This window comes from Mus pahari, chromosome 11, assembly GCF_900095145.1.
Source record: "Mus pahari chromosome 11, PAHARI_EIJ_v1.1, whole genome shotgun sequence".
NCBI lineage: Eukaryota > Metazoa > Chordata > Mammalia > Rodentia > Muridae > Mus > Mus pahari.
Window position 1 is genome coordinate 23,611,135 of NC_034600.1, and position 21,334 is coordinate 23,632,468.

General features: G+C 38.4%; 1 protein-coding gene across 3 annotated transcripts in view; it reads right to left on the minus strand.

The window, feature by feature from the left end:
- Nucleotides 1-21,334, minus strand: part of Zfyve16 (zinc finger FYVE-type containing 16) — a 42,974-nt gene that overhangs the window by 15,889 nt on the left and 5,751 nt on the right. For 2 of the 3 annotated variants that reach the window (XM_029544002.1, XM_021208600.1), the window contains 12 exons: nt 19,674-19,782; nt 16,539-18,754; nt 15,075-15,171; nt 12,144-12,305; nt 9,376-9,518; nt 7,786-8,164; nt 6,769-6,891; nt 5,637-5,792; nt 4,762-4,986; nt 2,066-2,148; nt 896-1,000; nt 357-504 (listed from right to left, as the gene is read on the minus strand). In XM_029544002.1, the coding sequence (XP_029399862.1) occupies nt 357-504; nt 896-1,000; nt 2,066-2,148; nt 4,762-4,986; nt 5,637-5,792; nt 6,769-6,891; nt 7,786-8,164; nt 9,376-9,518; nt 12,144-12,305; nt 15,075-15,171; nt 16,539-18,754; nt 19,674-19,743 (3,907 nt within the window). In that variant the 5' untranslated portion in view covers nt 19,744-19,782. The remainder of the gene's footprint in view (nt 1-356; nt 505-895; nt 1,001-2,065; nt 2,149-4,761; nt 4,987-5,636; nt 5,793-6,768; nt 6,892-7,785; nt 8,165-9,375; nt 9,519-12,143; nt 12,306-15,074; nt 15,172-16,538; nt 18,755-19,673; nt 19,783-21,334) is intronic. The other variant, XM_029544003.1, reaches the window with a different exon arrangement.

Here is a 21,334-nt window from a genome sequence, read left to right on the forward strand (position 1 = left end):
CTGCTCACTCCACAATCTTCATCATTTCTCCATCCCCAGTTTCTTCACACCTGTCCACCCTGTGGCCTCCCAAGCAAAAGAAGCTGAGCAGAAACTAAACACATCTTATTCCAGAGAGAAACTACTGAAAAGAAGATTCTCACACAATGGGATACACTAAAGGTGCCAAAAAGAACAGACTTCTAAATCTTTACATATAATGTAGTCAGAAATAAAAACACAAAATAGAGGCAATTCTTTATCTACTATTTATGCAAGCTGAAATGCTAAGCATACCATCCATCATTAATTCAGCAAATAGATAATGGGTGTCTGTTTCTCTTTGGAGGGCCTCTTATGAGGGCATCATGATTTACCTTTTCTTGGCTGGCCAGTGGCACTGTTGGCCTGTGTCTGATAAACTCCATCACTCTGTACACAGACCAGATGAGAGTCTGCTTCTGTACTAAAACTAGCTCCAATGCTGATGACATGCTCGTTAGAAGAATTTATTACCTTCATTACCTGAGGGGGGAAAACACATTTGTTAAGAAACATTTATGTCTAGTCTAGAAGTATTATTATTAACTTCATAATTACCAAGCTTTAGTCTAAACAACTCCTTGGGAATTTAACAAAGATGGGCAGACAGGCAGACAGGCAGGCAGGCAGGCAGGCAGGCAGGCAGGCAGGCAGGCAGGCTGGCAGGAGGTAAAATCTCCTCAATAGATAAAGCAATTTTTAAAAGGATGAAAAACTGAGTCAAACAAATTCTCTGTTAACAAATTTTAAAAATATAAAAACATGTTGTTATGAATTAGATATCCTGACTCAAAACAAACAAACAAACAAATTCCAGTCTCAGGAACTCCTCTGTTCAAATGTCTTTAGATCTGGATAGCACAAGTACACTTACATCACTGTACTTTTTTCGAGGTATTTTTATACAGCTTTTTCCCATTTCCATATGAATCAACAGCTGATCGATGTTATGCAATGTATACTGGTAATTTCGAAGATCCTACATGAAACGATCAAAGTTCCATCAACATTTAGTCATCCACTAAATACTTCCGTCAGCTTCTACAGTTTAAGTTTTCTGACAGTCCTATCAAAGTGCTACACAGAAAGACAGTCCCAGCATGAAAAACAAAACACCTCCCCCGAGGAAAACCCCACAAACTAATTCTTCCAACTACTTCTCAAAAGTAATGAAGTATTTCTCAGAAACAAGTTTACAATGTGTGGAGACTGCTCGCCTTTCCTGTTACAGCCCTGTTAAAGTACAAGTCATTTTTGTTTAAGTGCCCCCAAAGCTCCGATGTTCAAGGTGTATTCACGTCCAGTGCTCCCTGGGAGAAGGTGAATGCCTTGGAGGTACATCCTCAGAGGGACTATTAGGATTCTAGACCCTTCAGTTTCTTTTTTGCTTCCAAGCTCTATGAGATAAGTGGCTTCCTCCACCTAGCCCTCCCTCCAAATGCTGCCACTGACCCTGACCTGAATCTTCTGAAACATGGCAACAGAACACTATTCGCTTACAAGATTTCTCCCATGTTTTGAAAAAGTAACAAAAAACTGAGAGGCTTCAAGCTGGCTATGGATGGAACCTGAAAGTAGGTCTACTAAAACTTTCCTATAGTGGCAAGCAAACACTGACAGGAACGGTACGGGGGGGGGGGGGGGGGGAGAGAACCTCAGAGATCACCTTACCCATGCTTTCCTACAACAAATGAGGGCACCAAGATCAGACTTTGTTCAAAATCACAATGCTGATTTACTTTACTAACACGTTACCCAGCTTTGTCAATCTCAGAGGTTTGTGAGGAAGTCTCTAATTACTTCAATATGTAAGAACAAAACATTACAGGGAATCAAAAGGCAATCAGAATTAGAAACACATAAATTAGGAGACACTGTATTCTACAAAGCAGAGCTCATTTATATTAAGTGGTTTAGGACTTATAAATGTGCCTTTAAATACCAAGTACTCCAAATTAAAATGGACAAATAAAATAGGTAAAATATACTAAATAAATGCTTGAAGAAACTGTATTTCAAATAACACAATAGTTCAGGTACTTACAACAAGTAAGTTCATAATAGTATGTCCTATTTCTCCAAAAAGAGGTTTCCTGCCTCTGACACTTGTTAGAGGAGCAGGGTATGCTGCACATGAAAAAGAATAATTGGTTACTATCAACAATAACACAAAGTCCAAAGTTTATTAATTTTATTTTCTTTTTTCAAACAAAAAGTACATATAAATATCACTCACTCAGTTATCAGAGAAAAGTGAAAGATTCCTATGCAGCTGCTAGATACACTAACTGGAAAGTTTACATAAACTGTCTTATTTAAATCCTATAACAAGCAAGGGTATCTATACCTACTATATTTTTTTTATATCTAGATAAAAAAAATTCAAAACGAAGATAAACAAACTTGCTCATTTAACTGTTAAAAAGATTTGATGCTGGGCTTTTCTGACTCCAAAGCATTTAATATTTTTTAACCTTGCTTCTATAAAATCCCAAATTGGAAAGAAAAATTACAATAATTGATTCAATCCCTATAAAGTTTTTCTAAATTAAAGAGAAATACAAAAAAATTAAAACAGCATTTTGGTCTTTTCTTTGTGGTGCTGGAGTTGAACTAGGGATCTTGTACATGCACAGTAAGCAATATAAAAGTGAACTATATAACCCTAGTCCCCAAATTCAAGATTTTAAAGACTTTACACTTAATATTAAGTTGTGGTAATTAAAAAATTAAATTTGGGCTGGTGAGATGGCTCAGTGGGTAAGAGCACCCGACTGTTCTTCCAAAGGTCCAGAGTTCAAATCCCAGCAACCACATGGTGGCTCACAACCATCCGTAACAAGATCTGACGCCCTCTTCTGGAGAGTCTGAAGACAGCTACAGTGTACTTACATATAATAAATAAATAAATCTTTAAAAAAAAAAATTAAATTTGACTTTGATGACAGGGGTTCCTTACTATTTAAGATAAATATTTGATTCAATTAGGAAAAAATTTAACTTTAATCTCATATTTTGTGTGTAATCTTGGGAACTTTACTCTGAGCCAGTGTTTTCTTTATCCAGCCCAGTGTTAAAAATCTGAATGCTGTTTTTATTGATGATTAGGACAATTTACTAGTTAGCCATCAATCACTGTGAGGCATATAATCGGTAGGCGTGGCCAGTAGCTTCAACAGAAGCACCTAAAAATAATAAGACTGGTGTTCTTACAGTGAAGCTTAGAAGATTATGGAGTGATGAGGATCTTTCAGAAGAGTGCAGGGCTGATACTGCAAAGCTGTGTACCAGTGATGGGACGAGTCATCAGTGGAGAGTGAGGAGCCTCGACCCCGCTGGTCTGCATCTGTTACAGTCCGCTAGACTTAGACTGACACTGAAGTCAGTGGTGCTCATGCTGTTCAGATAGGACTTGGATTTTTATGGCAGTTATGGGCCATTTAATAACAAAAGTTAAAGTCCCAAGATTCTGGGTGAAAATAGCTTTGTCATCTCAGCAACCACCTGTCTACACACCATTAGTCATTAGTCATAAGACTGTAATATGGACAGCTCTAAGCCACAGCCTGTTCAGTGTCCTAAGTAAAATTATCTCTAACCATTTTCAGGGGATGGTGATCCCTCATAAAAAGATGAAGTTAGAAACACAGCATTTACATTAATCATGTCTTTTATAGTTTTCTTGACTTTTAACACTAATTGTGTTTTTACCAGTCTAGACATCTTTCATACATGCCCATTCTGAAATTAACTTCTATTTTTCCCAACACTAAATTGTAACTAATATAACATATACTAAATTATGTAAATCAAGATCCTCATACTTAAATACAATTTGCTGCAGGTACAAAAAAGAAACACTTTAAAAAAAAAAAGCCAGCAACAAAGGTACAGAGTAACTTTTAAAATGGTGCATTAGAAACAATTTTGAAATGACAAAAATAACCATATATAAAAGTCTGACCATTATAATAGTGCTAGAATCTTAATCTATGTTTAAAGTAGGCATGTAAACACACACACACACACACTCATACACACTCACACACACACAAACACACACACACACGCACACACTTGTTTGCAGGTGATGTATTTTATAGTACTTCTGAGTAATTAGGTAAACATTAGGAACATAAAAGTTAAAGTAAGGAATGTAAAACTAAGGAAATGGCGACCAGCATTTCTAACCCACTTCTCTAAAACTCTTCAACCCTTGACTTCATCAGCAAGTGTTACAACAGTACCACACCTAAGAATCACTTGTTCCTGTACAAGCAGGGGGGACAGTAACTTGTCTACTATGTAGTTAAAAGACAACAATCAATAATACATGATTTTAAGAAGACTAACAAAAGTAATAATGTAAAGAATGTTTTGCTTTGAAAGAATCAAGCATGGTGGTGCAAGCCTGTCATCTCCGCAAGTGAAGCAGGAGGACCAGGAGTCCAAGGTCATTTGATCAGCTTCACAGAAAATTTAAGGGCTGGGAGTGGCTTCTGTTATGAGACCCTGTCTCAAAAAAATTAAATTTTAAGGTAAGTCATATAATTTATGAGCATCCTAATAGCTCATGAAACACCTTGTCACACTAACTTGGTATAAGAGGGTTGTCTTGGAAACTTAAAAATACACCAAATCAAAAGTAGTTCTATAAATCTAGTAAAAATTACTTGATTTTCCTGAATCTACTGCTTTATCTTCAGTATATTTGAAAATACAACATATTTTCAAACTTACCTTTGTACTCTGCTCCCAATCTCAACATTAAACGCATAGGGAAAACCTTTGCCCAGGGAATCTCCAGCTTCTGGATGAGAATGCCGCAGAGAAAAGGATTCCTTGGTACTGGGAGATCGTCAAGTTTCTGAAAGGTGGGTGTAATAAACAGGAACCCTCCATGATCCTTGCTATTGAGAAAACTCTCAGTAAAGGTCAGATTGTCCAAGTTTTCTATGTATTTTCCTGGAAATAATATTATTAATAAAAATATTTTAAGTTATGATATTATTATTTTATGAAACATTCTGAGCCTGAATGTCCCAATACACATTTTTTAAAGTAAAAGCAATACAAAGATCTCTGTTCTTCTTGTTGTATTTCTACTCTTAAAGAAGCCTCTATTTGGACTGGTAGAATGACATATCTCAAGAATGCCTAAGGCCCTAGAATCACTTTATGCACCCAAAAAACATTAAAAAGGCAAAGTGGGAAGCTGAGCCACTCCTGGAAATTGGGTTGGGGACTATAACAAAAATTTGAAAATGTTTCCAGTTATTAATATCTTAATTTTTTTCTCCTTTGTGCATGGCAATAAGAAAAATTACTCCCCTCTCTAATGTAATATAGATAAATACATAGAAACATCTAGAAAACCAAAGAGGCAAAGGTATTTCCACTTATAAAATTAAAAAAAAAAACTACATACAGACATTTATCACATATAAGTCTAGATTTGAAGAAATCAATGCTGATTAAGCTCTTTGTAGAAACCATCAATTTCTTCACAAAATAAATCTTAGTACAACTAGCAGAGCTGAAATATAAATGCCTTTAACTAGTTTTCCACCCCTAGTCTCAGCAGTCCAAAATAAAATAGTAATGAAGTAATGTACCTTTTAAAGCATCCTTATATATGGTGATGAACAGTCTGAAGATGTCCTTAGGAACTGTATCCTCATTTGGCAAACATTGCAACAGGACAATAATTTCTGCCTGTCCCAAGCCATGCAATCCATTGGTTGAGAAGTACCAATACTTATCTGAGGAATCTTGAGGAATAATGGCATACAATTATAAATGTCAATTTTTATTAATTTAAAAGCTAAACACTGCTTTTGCATAACGCACAATTTACCCAATTTTTAAATTTTCTTGATTAAAAACCTTGACGTGGGCGTTTTGGATTTTTGTCCAAAAAGACCAGAGAGTATCACAGGAGACAAGCAGTAGAGTAAACACCTGGAATAAGGGTGCACTGACATGCCGGGGGCAATGCCAGCAGAGCGCCATGTGTTTCCGAGAGGGAAAACCACCATAAATGCGCTACTGAATAGTAAAGATTATTTATGATTGAGGATGATTTATTTCCTTAATTTACTTTAATTAGGTCACATTACTGACCCGGCATTTGAAGCAGAGTAGGGAAGGCTGCCACAGGATTGAGGACTGCCTGATCTACATAGTGAGATTCAGGCCAGCCAGGGATATGCATTGAATCCTTGTGTCAAAAAGAAAGAAAAGAAAGAGAAGGAGGAAAAAGTCTTTATTGCTACCAAATCATGATTTCATTTAGCATAGATCAATTATCTGAAAGATATGACAGATAACAGTCAGTCAGACAGTTAGCATCAAACTGCATCTCAGAAGACGCTGGGCCAAGAAGGCAGTCTAGCAGCAGAATGCTTAGCTCCCATACACGAACTCCTGGGTTGAATCCCCAAGGGAGAGGAGGAAGGGTGGGGTATGGAGAGGTGGGAGAAGCAGAGAGAGGGAGAAGGAAAATGAACAAAACAAAACCACCACAGCTAAGGAGAGCACGCTGTAATCCCAGCACTCCACAGTGGAGGCAGGAAAACCTCACCTCTGAGGCCAGTCGCTGTTCTGTCTAGAATCATGTAGTCATATTTGGCCAAAAAGGGAATTTAGGACTGTTTATTTTTCACTATTTGTCAATCAGAATATATCATGAATCACTTTATCTATCTTTACTGCAAAATAACTAGAAAAAAATGAATCTCTACTTACAAAATACCAACTTGACATTCACAAGTAGGTTTGCATTTAGAACAAATGTAGCAGGAGGAAATCCTTCCCCTTCAAGAAGCAAAATGATCTGCTCAGGAGACGGGTGCTCTTGTACTGCAGGCACTAAACAGCAGAAATACACTAATCAGGACAAATAGCCTCCCAAATGTACTTGCAATGAAAAAAATGTATAAATCTATCAAAAGAATTGAAAACAAAACCAAACATGTTTCTTGAAACCAATTCCCACTCTGTTCAATAATTACATACTCAGTTTTACCTTTCTATCCACTAAATGCCTAATGAATAGATATAACTCTGATACACACACACATACACACACACACAATTACCATTTATATATTAAAGTTTTGTACTTCTCAAGTATTAAAACAAGCTTTTATCAAAAGTGGATTCTAGGGCCTGCAAAAAGGCTCAATGGGCTAAATCACTGCTATGCAAGTTTCCTTCCCTAGAACCTACTGTGGAAGGGAGCAGCCCAGCCCCTAGAGCTGTCCTCAGACCACTACACATACGCTGTGACATACACCCACACTCCCACACATCATACGTACACTAAAGTGCATTCCAAGTTCTGAAGAGAATCTACATTCAAGTTTCCCATGCTGCTTGCTGCCATATGCATATCAGTGACATGTAGCCACAGCAAAACAAAATGACAACCAATCAGAAAATGTGTGTGATATTCCAAGAAGAGAGCTTAAAAACACTTTTGTCTCTAGGGGTAAGTTCACAAAATGTCTCCTACAGGCAATGAGTAATAGTAAGCTTCTTTTCTCTACGACACAGATGACACACAACACAGATGACACACACACAACCACCACCACGACACAGATGACACACACACAACCACCACCACGACACAGATGACACACACACACAACCACCACCACGACACAGATGACACGCACACAAGCACACAGCTGCATAGACCTTGTCCTAAAAATTCCAAACCTTAGGATTTTTTTCAATTTTAAGTAGGCACTATCCTACCTGATCCATCTTCTCCAGATGTGGCCAGAAGGGGAGGCAAACCAATGTCATCATCTGGTATAAGACTAATGTTATTGCAGACACATTTGGCAACATCACACAATAACCTGTAGTCTGAAATGCTAGCAACAGGCAAACCAATATTAGCAGGGACAACAGTAGGAGTAGATGGCTCCTCGCTGTCCACAAAAACATCATCTTCTAGTGTGAAAGGGCCAGGCATGGGCAAGCCTTCAGTGCCTGTGCTCCCCGGCTGTCTTTCCACAGGCGCAGTGTGACAAATTGGACTCTGGGTTATCTCACTTCTTATAATGTCTCCTAAACCACTGTTTGGTTTTTCCACTGTAGGAGAATGGGTATGATCCACTTTATTTATCATCTGCAAAAATATATAATAAAAAATTAAATCAGTCGATATTCTCTGTTCAAGAGTGAAATATTGACCTTCATAACCAAAAATATTTTTAACAAAATTAAAAGAAACCAAAATAGGCTTCTAAAGATGAATTTCCCAAGAAATGAAGGCCATTTTGCTTTTTTTTGTTGTTGTTTTTTGTTTTGGTTTTTTTTTTTGTTTTTTGAGACAGGGTTTCTCTGTGTAGCCCTGGGTGTCCTGAAACTCACTCTGTAGACCAGGCTGGCCTCGAACTCAGAAATCCGCCTGCCTCTGTCTCCCGAGTGCTGGGATTAAAGGCGTGCACAGCCATTTTGCTTCTTTAAGTTCAGGGTTTCTCTGTGTAGCCCTGGCTGTCCTGGAACTCACTCTGTAGGCCCCTAGTACATTTAATTAATAAATATTTTAAAGTTTTTTCTACCTTAATTTTACAAACAGTAATTATAAATACATGTAACCCACATAACCTGTACTTTGGGGCTCTCGATAACATTTAAAGCTTATGAAGAGGTTCTGAGGTTTTTGTGTAAAAATTGAGAATCACTGCCTGAAACTAACATTTAAAGGGGTAAAAACCAGGGCTAGAAAGACGGCCTGTAACTATGAGTGCTTACTGCTCTTACAGAGGACCAGGGTTTGATACCAACACACACACCAGGTTCTAGCTCCAGGAGTCCAATGCCCTCCTCTGGTCTCTGTGAGTATCTATACACATATGTATACACCCACAGAGACAGACAGACATACATTAAAACTAAAATAAGTTTTCATTTAAAAAATAAAATCTATTAACAATGTCAATCCAAGCATATCTCAGATCTAGGGGATCCAGGCTCCATAGTAAAGCAAGTATGAGTACACAAAAGCTGTTCACATTGTAGCATAGCTTAGGAAGTGGGCAATAGCACTATAGCTAAAGAAAAGTTCATACCTTTAATAAAAACACTTTCTACTAAAAAATGCTAATGGACATTTAGAGCTGTTGGAAAAATGAGGCCAACAGACCTGCTGCATCAGCACTTCCCACAATCTTCAACTCAGAAATAATGTAGTTTGCGAAGTGCTATAAGGGAAGCAAAATAAAGCAAAGTACGCATATACATTTTTTCAAGGCAAATTCAATGCATCCAAAGGATAAGCACACTAGTAATCACATGAAGAATTATGATCTAACTAATGTTATTTAGATTTCTTACTGTGGGCACATCAGGTAAGACAGGACTAAAGTCATCAGAACATCTTTTACTTCCAGATGATAATTTCGTAGTGTCTGCAACTTCACCATTCGGCAGTATGCCATCTGCAAACCATACTCTCTTCTGTTCTTTGGAACATGGTCCTAAGATGAGTTGGAAAAGTGAGTTGTGTTATGTGGCAATACGGCAGGATTATAACACCAAATAGGTCGGTTAGCGTTTTCAGAATCCTTCTGCTATTCACCTGCAAAGTCCTATATTCTCAGAGAAGCCTAGGAAAATGGCTTCTCTGATTCATGTATCCTGAGAAGAGTCCATGCCTAGGAAGCCACATGCTCTGAAAGGAAAGGAGAATCTTATACCTTATGGACAGCGGGGAAGATACAAGGCCTCCCTCTATTACTGAGGCGAAGTTTCCATGGAGCAGCATGCTAAGCCAGCTTTCCATCGATACAACAAACAACTGAGGAAATGCTCAAGGGTTTCTAAGGTTTCAGTCCAGGGTGGCTTAGCTCCATTTCCATGGCTTGTTACAAGGTAGTGCCCCATGGTGAGGAAGATGCAGCAGGGCAGAGCTGCTCACCTCAGAGTGCCCAAGAAGCAGACAAAGACAATAAGGAAAAATGACAAAATAGATACTTTCCAGGGCACACCCCAGTGACCTACTTCCTCCAGCTAACCCCCACCTTCTAGTTTCCATCCCTCCCAAAAGGTCATGGGATTATGAAGCCAACAATAGACTAACTCACTCTTTAGCCCAAAACCTTAGAAATCCAGTCACTTCCCTAAAGTCTCATTTGTGAACACTGTACTGGGGACCAAGCCTTTGACATATGAGCCTTTGGGGGACACATCAGAGTCAAACCATAACAAGTAGTTAGTGAGTACACCTTAAGGTCTGAGTAAGGTACAGGGATGAAGGACAGACCAGGGCCTAGAAGGTAAGCGAAGAAAATCACACAGAAAACAGAAAGAGGTAAGTGTGAAAAAAAGTGTGAAAATGGATCACTTATGTATTCCAGAGGTCTTTGTGTATTCTCATTTAATATGCAAACAGCAACACTGTAGTTCTTATAATATGGGTCATAAACCTTAGTAATACGTATTTCCATTTCCTCTCAAATCTGGAGGAAATAATTGTTTCAAAGTAAGAAGACTTATTTTGTTGCTATTGTTGTTAGAAAGCACCTAGACAGAAGTTTCAAGAATTAAAATTAGATGGTTTTCGAACATTAAAAACACAAGATGTTTCATGTCTACTTTTTAGAATGGAGAAAATAATGTAAAAAGTTGAATTAAGTACATGTATTTGTAACATGGGTGGGTGTATTAAACAAGGTACCTTTCTTACATTTACAATAGTCTGATAATTTAGATTATCTATTCAAGAACATAAAAATCATTTTAGACACAAAATTATTATCTTTAGATAAAATACACAATTTTGTTACTATATCTCCATTCAGATATTATAAATAGAAAAGCCACTGAGTGATGATCTAAGTCCCCCCCCACAACTCAACTGTCAGAAGAATCAAATTTATCTTTAACTGATATTTACGGTATTCTCTAAAATGTCACAGCCTTTGCTTCCAAACAATGTCTGCAAATATATACTGGCCTTGTATGAGACTGAAAATGGCCACCAACTAGAACAAACTAGCAGACAATTCAAAGGTTTAAAATAGATGTTATGGTAGTGCATGTCTGTAACCAATGACTCATAGCAGGTTAACTTGAGTTCAAAAGCTTGGACTAGCTTGAGTCTTAAAAGAGAAAGACAAATAAATAATAGTTTGTTATTGTTGTAAAATATACAGTTAAAGAGAAGTTTTTAAAGAAAGTTATTTGCTGGCTATCACTAGAACCCGAGCCCCCATTCTACACTGAGCTCTTGCATGCTAGGCTGGAAGTCTAGAAAGCACAAACCCTAACCTTGTCTTCTTACCTACTAGCTGTGGTCACAACTGGCCAGGGCAGGGGGCTGGTGGGAAAGGGAGGCCAAAATGTAGAAAGGGATGGGATTCTTTGTGTTCTAATTCCTGCTAGGATTCCTGCACCAACAGCACCAGCACTAGTAGCACCACCAGCAGCACCACCAGCAGCAGCACCAGCATCAACACCAGCAGTAGCACCAGCACCAGCAGCACCAGCACCAGCAGCAGCAGCAGCAGCAGCAGCAGCAGCAGCAGTACCAGCAGCAGCAGCAGCAGCAGCAGCAGCACCAGCACCAGCACCAGCAGCAGCAGCACCAGCAGCAGCAGCAGCAGCAGCAGTACCAGCAGCAGCAGCAGCACCGGCAACACCAGCAGTTATGTTGCAAGTCCCCTGACTTTCAGCACTCCTAATATCAAATCTAGAACTCTCCCTTAGTCACCTGAGCACCATCTGTAAGACTCCTTGATGCTTCCAATATTTGCCATATGGCACTTTCCCACAGGTCACACAGCTTTAGTCAAATGGTGCTTTAGCCCCAACACCCAGGTCTGAGAGCTAAGCACCATCAGGTACCCCTCTCTGATGCTAGTACTGCCTTCTCCCCTTCCATCCCCCTGATCCTAGTGGTGGTGGCTGCTTCCTGCAGATATGTGAGTCTGAGACTCCTAAGCATATTTCCAGTCTCCATCAAGCATGTATAACCAACTCCTTGCCAAAATCCCCCCTGACACTTAACTGGTTTCTCTTTTCTGTTTGGATCCTGACTACTAGAGTATTTCTACTTAAGTAACTTATTCTTGGTGTAAACCACAGCAGTGTACTCTGGTTACCTTCAACATTTGGTTGTTTCAGTGCTGAGATGGGCAAAGTTGTAGGTGAAGGTGTACTGGATGTTTGGGTCTCCTGAAGTGGCTGAGCAGTGGCACATTCATTAGAATGATTAGACTTAAGACAAGAACCACCTGGACTCATCATCCTTTCAAATGCCTGAGCTATAAAGGGGAAAGAATAGTATTAACAACTCATGTTTTTGAACTTCCTAGTAAGCTATAATAAATATTTGATTTTTCAAATTACAAGGAGAAAGAAATAAATAGCCAATCCAGAGAAAGTGGCACTTGGCAAAGATGTCCAAATGACTAATATTTATTTGACAGCACTCTACTTAGTTAAGCTATAAATGAGTTATTTCAATATTTTTAGTTGTTGTATGCTTGATATCTACTATAGAAAATCATCTTTATTGAATACAAGTGTCTGTTTTTCCTTTTACTCCTAGTATCTACTAGCAACATACTCCAGAGTAAATCTTTAAGACCTAAATGATTATTTCCTTAATCCCCATTTTAAAGCCTTTTAAAAATGGCTTTGTTTGTTTTGAAGGGTTGTTTGTTTTGAGACAAGGTCTCTCTGAGTAGTCCTGGCTGTCCTGTAACTCACTCTGTTGACCAACCTGGCCTTGAACTTAAGAGATCTGCCTCCCAAGTGCTGGGATTAAAGGCTTTTATATGTTTTGTGACTTTCTAACTAGACTAGGCTCTACACCCCTACTCTCATCTCTCAGCACAACCTACTGACTCACTAGGAGCATTAACTTGAGCCTTTGTTCTTCAAGCTAAGCAAATACAGCTTATGCTGTCTGCTCTTTTCTCTGCCTAGAATGTTCTCGCCACAGGTTCTCACACAGATCCAGTCTATTTCTTTCAAGTTCCTAGTCACATATCATATTATCATAAAGCATTATTATGGCCACTGATCTGTTTCTATTTTTGTACATTTTAACTTTAAATTTAGGGTATTAATACCATCTGATGACCTCTCTGTTTACTATTTATTTCCACATTCAAAAATCCTACTGTCAACAGAACATTTATTTTGTTGTCACCTGGAGCTCCAGAATATAGAATAGTTCCTAAATATCATTGACTAATACTTCAATAAGAGAAATGAATAGTACTGGCAACAGTATCTTCAGCACTTCTCCAAACTGAATGACCATAAATGCTGTCACTGCTACAATCTTCTTTAATGTCCCGGAATGATAGTGCTCTCAGAAATCACTCCACTAGCTAGTAAAATCCACATACAGATTTACACTCTGGATCCAAACTGACCTGACAGTATTCACATGTTGCTAAAGCTCACACAATCCTGGCAGCTTTCTCAACACCCACAATCTCTACTCAATCTTTTCTTCCATCCCTTTACTGAATGCACCTCACAACCTTTGAGTCAAGTTTTTCATGTCTGAGAACACTGTTTACATGATCACGCCAGTCCGCCAGTCAGTTTCTAGCCTATAGTTGGCATTTTCTTGTAAGAATCACTGATAGTTCCCTAAAAGAAACTATGTAAGATATTGAAATACAATAAAACAGGTTATCTAATAAATTCACTCCACAGCACATTCTTGTGTGTGTGTGTGTGTGTGTGTGTGTGTGTGTTGATGGGAAATAAACTCATGGTCTTGTATATGCTAGCAAGCACTGCACTACTGAGGAACATTCCCATTCCTCTACATTGTATCTTTGAGACCACACTTTTATCTTGGTATTCTATGAAGTCCCTTTAATGAGCACATCCCCCTCTCTCTCAGACTCTATAGCCAGAATGTCTCTTCCCAAAACCTGACCTGTCAGCTCCAATAATCATAGCTTTTTAAGTAGGAACTTTTAGGTGAAAACTTGCTGTAAAATTTGAACTCTAGCAAACTGCTTGGGCTAATAGCTACAGAAACAGTGCAAAAAGAAAAACAATTATATGCATGTAGCTTCTTCATAAACAATGGTGATAATATAAAAATATTTTTAAAATTATGTTCTATTATCTTCCATAGTATAGGTCAACAGCAGGGAGTAGAACAGCTTACCTCAGGCTAACAGACTCACATCAGAGCTTTTTGGAGAATTGCTGAAAAAATTTATCTTCATTCAAAAGAGAAAAACAAATTATTATCAGGTATTTATTCTCCTAGCTAATAGGAGCTAGTTCACAGGCCTGGTCAAAAAAAGGGTCAAGTAATTTTCGTTGGGAATTAAATGGTCAACAAATCTTTGAAAATGCAAGAACTACTCAAAAAAAAAAAAAATAGACATGTATCTAGAGGTAAAAGCAGTATCACACACACACACACACACACACACACACACACACACACACACCCTGTGAAAACTCAAGACCATCAAGACCATTGCTGAAAATGGAAACAAGCTAGAGAGCCAAGAAACAATGAGAAGCACACACAAGTGACATTCTAAAACTAAGAAAAAAAAGAGGAGACCAAAATGTGCACACAGCATGGTGTCCTATGAGTTTTTAAAATTATATATAATTCCTTATCTTCATTCTCATTTCAGGCAACTGCCTAACAGGTAAGAACTATGACCTGCCTTCTAGCATTAATATGTAATCCTGAGCACCAATATGGTGGCTACTTTTATGACTGTCTCCATTAAGATGATGAGGAAGACAGTGATGATGAACTAGTAGGCAGATGAAATGCAGCACTCAGGGGCTTGGTACCTGTTAAAGAGCAACGAACTGCCACTCCAGAACCTGAGTGCTTCCTTTCCAGACTGGTAGTGTTAATTTTGAGAGTAGAACAAAAAGAGAAACCAAGTCTTGGGATGTCCCACCTAAGCCAGATAAGTCAACACTATGTCCTTGCCTTAAGAAAATAAACAAGTTTATCTTTGTCATAATCCAGTTATTCTTAATATATATTCATTTAATGGAAGAAAACATGTCAGGTTAATACTCACCTTTATTAATAGTCTCATAGCAGATTACACATACTCTTGCTTCCTTTTCTAGATACTGAAGCTTACATTTCCTGTTACAACAGACACCACAAAATACCTATAAAGAATAAAACACTAAATTTTGTCTCAAGCATATTTAAACCTAGTAAAGACAAGGGGATAGAAGCTCAAAACCTAAGTAGCTGAAAATTACTTTCTTACTTTATTATATGATCCATTTTTTCTAGTCACCACAACCATAAATATAGCTTTTTACTGATCTTTAAGTATGATAGTTAATCTTGACTGTCAAGGTTAAGTGGAATGAGAGATGTCTAAGAGTTCTGGGTGTATCTATGAGGGTGTTTCAAGACTAGATTGACAGCCAGAATGACAACTAAGGGGGAAAGACATACCCTGGATTTAGAGTTCTGGGTGTGTCTATGAGGGTGTTTCAAGACTAGATTGACAACCAGAATGACAACTAAGGGGGAAAGACATACCCTGGATTTTAGCAACACTGCCCAATAAACTGGGGGCCTGGCAAGCATAAAAGTGGAAGAGAAAGGCAGCCAATGAGAACACGCTGTGTTCTTCTTGAGCAAGCATGTTTACTGCTGCTGCTATCACTTGAGAACAACAAATTCCAGCTTCTTCAGCCATATCGATGACTCTCCAGGGAGATTCCAGGACTTCAGCATCAGACAGGACTGCACAATTCATTCCCCACCACCACACTACTGTGATCAAAGGCTTCCAGCTTCCTGAACTAAGCAGCTACAGCGCTATATGCCTCTATAACATGTGGATAACCACTGCTGGAATAATCAGCCTATCATCAAATCTAATGAATCCCTTTATAATTATGTATACATAATATATAGAGTAATTGTTTTTCTAAAGAACTCTAATACAATGCATATTTTTATTTATATCTCTGATAAGAAAACATTTTGAATCAACTATGTTAACTGAAAGGCAATAAAAACTTTCTTCAATAAATGTTTATCATTTAAAAAGTATCTTGTAGCAGCCCAGTGATAATAACTTACCTACAACTTACAAGAACCTGGCTTTCATAAGTAGGACACTATTTTGCTACAACAGGGTAGTTCTGAAAAATACTAAATAAAAAGCATGCCAGTCTTTAAAGACACTTTCCTCAGAATTCATGGACAGCATCTTTACTGTCAACTACAATAAGGATGCAAGCAAAGCCTGGCATGGCATTCTTTATAAGCTACTGGCTTTCTAGTGTTTCTCTAGGCAAGGATCAGGAAACTGGCTGAAAAGTGGTCTTACAATTAAGTATTCAAGGACAAAGGAGGATCCACTCAGCTTGGAACATCTAATTTAGCAATATTTGAGAGCATAGACACTTAAGAGTATAGAACAGTAACTCTGAGAGTTTTCCTGGTGTGTGAGAACCTAGTTTTAATCCCCAGAACCATGGAAGAATAAAAGGCTAAGGTTTCTATAACTTACTTTCCCACATGCTCGGCAGTGGTGTCGCCGTTTGGTAAAAGTGAATTTGACTTGGCAGTTCATACAGTTTGGAGCTTCTGAATCAGGAACCCATGTAGGTTGTTTCTGGCCCAAAACCAAGCTTTCTTTTCGCTTATTTTCAGGCAGAGAATCCTTGTTTGCAGTTACAAAACTGGATCCATCTTCAAAATTACTTTCTATGTCAATGTAATTGGAGTTGAAGCTAACCTGAGAATCAGGTATATGATCTGCAGAGCAAGTGGATACAGCAATAGCATTTGCTGTGCCTGGCTCACTTTCTGGCACATCTACAACATCTGGCTTATTCAGTTCCTTTGAACTCCTTGTTCCTGGTGGAAGACTCAGCAGCTGCTTAGGTCGAGCCCCTCCAACAGCTTGGGTCTTAATACTGGGGACTGGCAATTCATTCCTTATGTCAGGCTGACAGGCAGATAATTCTCTTTCAGTTGGAATTGTGCTTTTTCCTATGGAAAGACCACTATTTTCTACTGTGTTTTCTTTATCAGTTGTTTCACAGATGACACCACCTCCATTTTCGCCAGCAGCTCCTGCTTCAGCATTGAAGTATATATCCCCAGCATTTTCATCATGTAGTCCTTTCATAGCGATCTGACTCATCTGCAACTGGGAATCGGTTACATTTTCTCCAGAAGACATTGTGTTAGAGTTCAGAAGACACTGTTCCTTCAGAAAAGCATCAAGTTCAGCATCACTAATTAGTATGCCACTTCTCATGCTTTCATCAATATTAAAGTAATCTAACTCTTGCCCATCCACATCACTGCTGGGAAAAGTGAGACCTTCACATGGACCAGGAGCCTCTGGGGCACTTGTGGCAGAAAGTGCCACTGGAGACCCAGCTGCTGCAGCAGAGCTGGTGTCCTCAGGGGACTCCAAAGATTCACCACTGATTACCATCTCCTCAACCTCAACCTTTCCATCCCCTTTCTTTTCATTTACTGGCTGAAGAAATATGTTCCTACACTTTTCCTTCTTTGAAAGATCTGTCTCCCCATCTAAAACATCACTTTTCTGTATCTCTTCATGTATAGTCACTGCATCATTGTTCTGACCTTCAGACTCATTAGGAGGTAAAATATCACTGTGTACATTATTGTCAATTAACGATCCACACAAAGACCCAGACAATGAAAGACAGGACAGTGAAGGGGGCACATCATCACTTGAAATATGGACTATATCATTATTATCTTTAAGGTGTAAATTTCCTGAGTCTTCTTTTACAGTCTGTTTCATGAACACAGCAGTTCTATTTTCCTGGAAGGAAAAGTCAGTTAACTTGAAATTTTCATCTTTTGAAGGTGGGTCACTTGGGGATATCCCTTCATTTTCTGGAAGCTTGCAAGGCATAGCAATTGTGTTACTTTCTCCTCCTTCTTCTAAACACTCTGTATTATTGACTGCCACACCTACTTTCTCTTCTGCCAAACAGCCATCATCTTTTAACAATTCACATGGCAGCCTCTTGTATTGTATGTTATCTTTGGTATTAGACATTTCAGAACTTTGTTCCATCAAAACAGATGGCATGTCAAAATCAACTGTTTCTAACTCATTAGAAATAATTTTATCCTTTAAAATTTCTGTTCTATTATATTTACAAGAATCAAAAAGTGCCATGTCTACTTTTACACCCAATTCTTTGATACTAATATCTCTGCTTTTTACACCAGTGTTGCTGTTATTCTGCTCTTCTCTGACAGCATTACTACCACAGTCTACTGAAGAAACAATGAGAGTATCTGAAACTGAAGACGAGTCCAATGTGATCAAAGTATCTGCAGGAGACTTAGAGTCATCTGGCAATAACTGCTTAATGTCTTCCTCACTATTGGTGGCATGTACTAAGTTACCCATGTCACTTATCAGGTCACAGACAGGCTTACTACATCGTCTCATACAGGAAGGCTGGATCTCATCTGAAGTACTAGCATCCACAGAAGAAAGAAGATCAAGTCCCGCTACGTTTTTTTCATTCTGTCTAGAGGTTAAGCCCTCGTGTATCTTTCCTTCGAGAAAAGTCTCATTTGTGTCTTCACAGCATGCGTCTGATGAGGCACAAGTACTAAAGCATCTTTGGTCCTTTGACAGTAAAGCTGGTTGTGGAGAGGCCACCTCTGAAGAAACTGAACACTGGTTAAAAGCATATGCATCTTGGAGATAATCTTGATTATCTAGGAAAAAACAGAAATGCAAAGTCATTCAGATGACGTAAATCAAAAAAAGGTTATGAAGATGTGCTTTTAAAACTTCACACTGACTTTGTATTTGCTGTGAACTGTTCTAGTTTTACTTCTTAATGCAGCTGTCACAGGTGACAGAAACACTGTCAATAACTCAGCTGCACTGTAAACCACACCAGAAAAGGCAGATGAGCAATCTTATCTTTAGCTGCTTTTGTTCTGTCATTGTCCTGATTAGTTTTTGTACACTTGACACAAGCTAGAGTCATCTGGGAAGGGGAGCCTCAATTAAGACAACATCTCCGCCATATGATATGTAGACCCGTCTGCGGAGCATTACTTTGTTTGACTAATGGTTGATGTGAGAGGGCCCAACTCACTGTAGGTGGTGCTGCTTCTAGCCAGGCAGTTCTGGGTTGTATAAAGCAGCAAGGAACCAGCCATGAGGAGTAAGCCAGGAAGCACTACTCCTCCATGTTCTTTGTTTCAGTTCCTGTCTTGAGCGACTGCCCTGACTTCCCTTCAAGATGGACTATATACTATATTCTGTGAGGTGAAACAAACCCTTCTCCAGGTCACGTTGGTCATGGTGTTTTTTCACAGCAATAGAAATCTAGCTAGAAGAGCCCCCCATTTCCTAACTTCATTCTGAGGAAATACCATCTCTTATAGTAATGACATTTTGTTTTATAGAGCTCTATCAATTTGTTTATAGCTTCCTCATAAAGTTCTTCTAAGCTTGTATCTACAGAGTAACTTTTATTTCTGACTATTGATCTTACCGGTGTAAAAATAAGCTAATATGTTATAATGAAACAGGCACATTTTTGAGAGAACATAGCAACGTGACCAAGACTGAAATTGAATTTTGTTAAGGGGACATTTTAGCAAAGTAGAAAAACCAACAAACCTGGATTCTGCTCAAAATCATCAAGAAGTTTGTCCAAGCCACTGACAGCTGCTTTAAAGTAACTGTCCATCCTCCCAGTGGGCTTACTCAGAACTTAATTCTTCTATGTCTAGAAAATAAAAAGTATAATAATATATTTTCTTTTCTACCATGGAAATATACCATCCATTCTGTATCATATAACTATCAAAGTAGAAACAAAAATAAAATTAAACAGTACTTCTTTTTTATAACTTACATAGAAAAATGGTCTCTACATGAAAATGACATAAAAGTCAACTTTTACACCACAACATCTATCCACAAGCTACTGTGTACTGGGGTAGGGGTTGCTGTATGCACATAAGTATGCAAGTGAAGACCAGAGGAGGCCAATGCATATCTTCCTCTAGCACTTCTTATTGAATTACGACAGGGTCTCTCACTGAACTGAAAGCCCACCGTTTCAGCCAAGTGGGCTGGCCAGCAAGCTCCAAGGATCTACCTGTCCCAAAAGTCAGGGTTACAGGAACACACAGCCATGCCTAGCTTTACCATGTGCTATGACAAGATCTGTGAAGTAGCTGAGGCAGAAACTCTACCAGGTAAGCTTGAAGCACTGCAAGAATCTACCAGTAACCAACATCAGAAGGAAAGAATTCAAGTTAGGGGGCTCTTTCTCACTTAAAAGGACAAGTGACCATAAAAATAATGAAGAATACACAGAACTGAAAATAATTCAAATAAAATTAAAAAAAAAACAAAAAATCTTAACAACATTAAATTCAAAACCAAAGCATCCCATCTACTGGAGGGTTGCTAAGGTACTATTACTCTGAGAATTAATGAATTAAGGAAAATGAGCAGAGAATTAATCCTTCACTTATTTATAGAACACACTTCTAGATAATACAATAGTTGCTAAGAGAATGTTCTTTAGATAAGAATTCCAATAAATAAATGCAGAAGGACTTAAACTTCAAAAAAAAAAAAAAAAAAAAACTTCTCATACCTCCTAATGCAATGAATGGTAAGCAATTGTTACCAATGAAAGTTAAGATTTCAGAGGAAAAGTCTGATAGGGACCTTCATAATGTGAGGGTTGGGTCAATTCACTGCAATCCAGTGATCAGTTTCAGCATTGAAAATGTGGAAGAATATAGTCAAACCTGAAAACTAACTGCATGTTTTCAGAAAACTCAGTCATCTAAAGACAGCTAAAAGAGATTTAAAACAAACAAACAAAACAACAAAAACCAAAGCAAGCAACTTATAAATTAATAGAGGAAGACTATATTCTTCTAGCAGTCTATGGTGAATGACTAGTGGAGGGAGGGAGGAAAGGAGGGAGGAAGGGAGGAAGGAAGGACGGAAGGGGGAAAAAAGAAAAAACTTCTTCCAAAGTATTTGCAAGTAACTTTTTTAAAAAGCGCAATAAAGCAATGTAAATTTTGTAAGAATACATACAAAGAAAAGGATAGAGGTAATTAGAACATTCAGCTGTGGCTTGTAATACAGTAGTAAGGTTGGGAGGCATGACCCAAGGTCTCAGGTGACTCAGAAGTGGAGAGCACAAAGAGAGATAATACCAAACAAGAAGCACAGAGAAAGAGGATTGATATAAGTAGAGGTCCAATCCGAGAACGAGAATAGTGCTCCTTCCATAAGAGGAAACGAGCCTG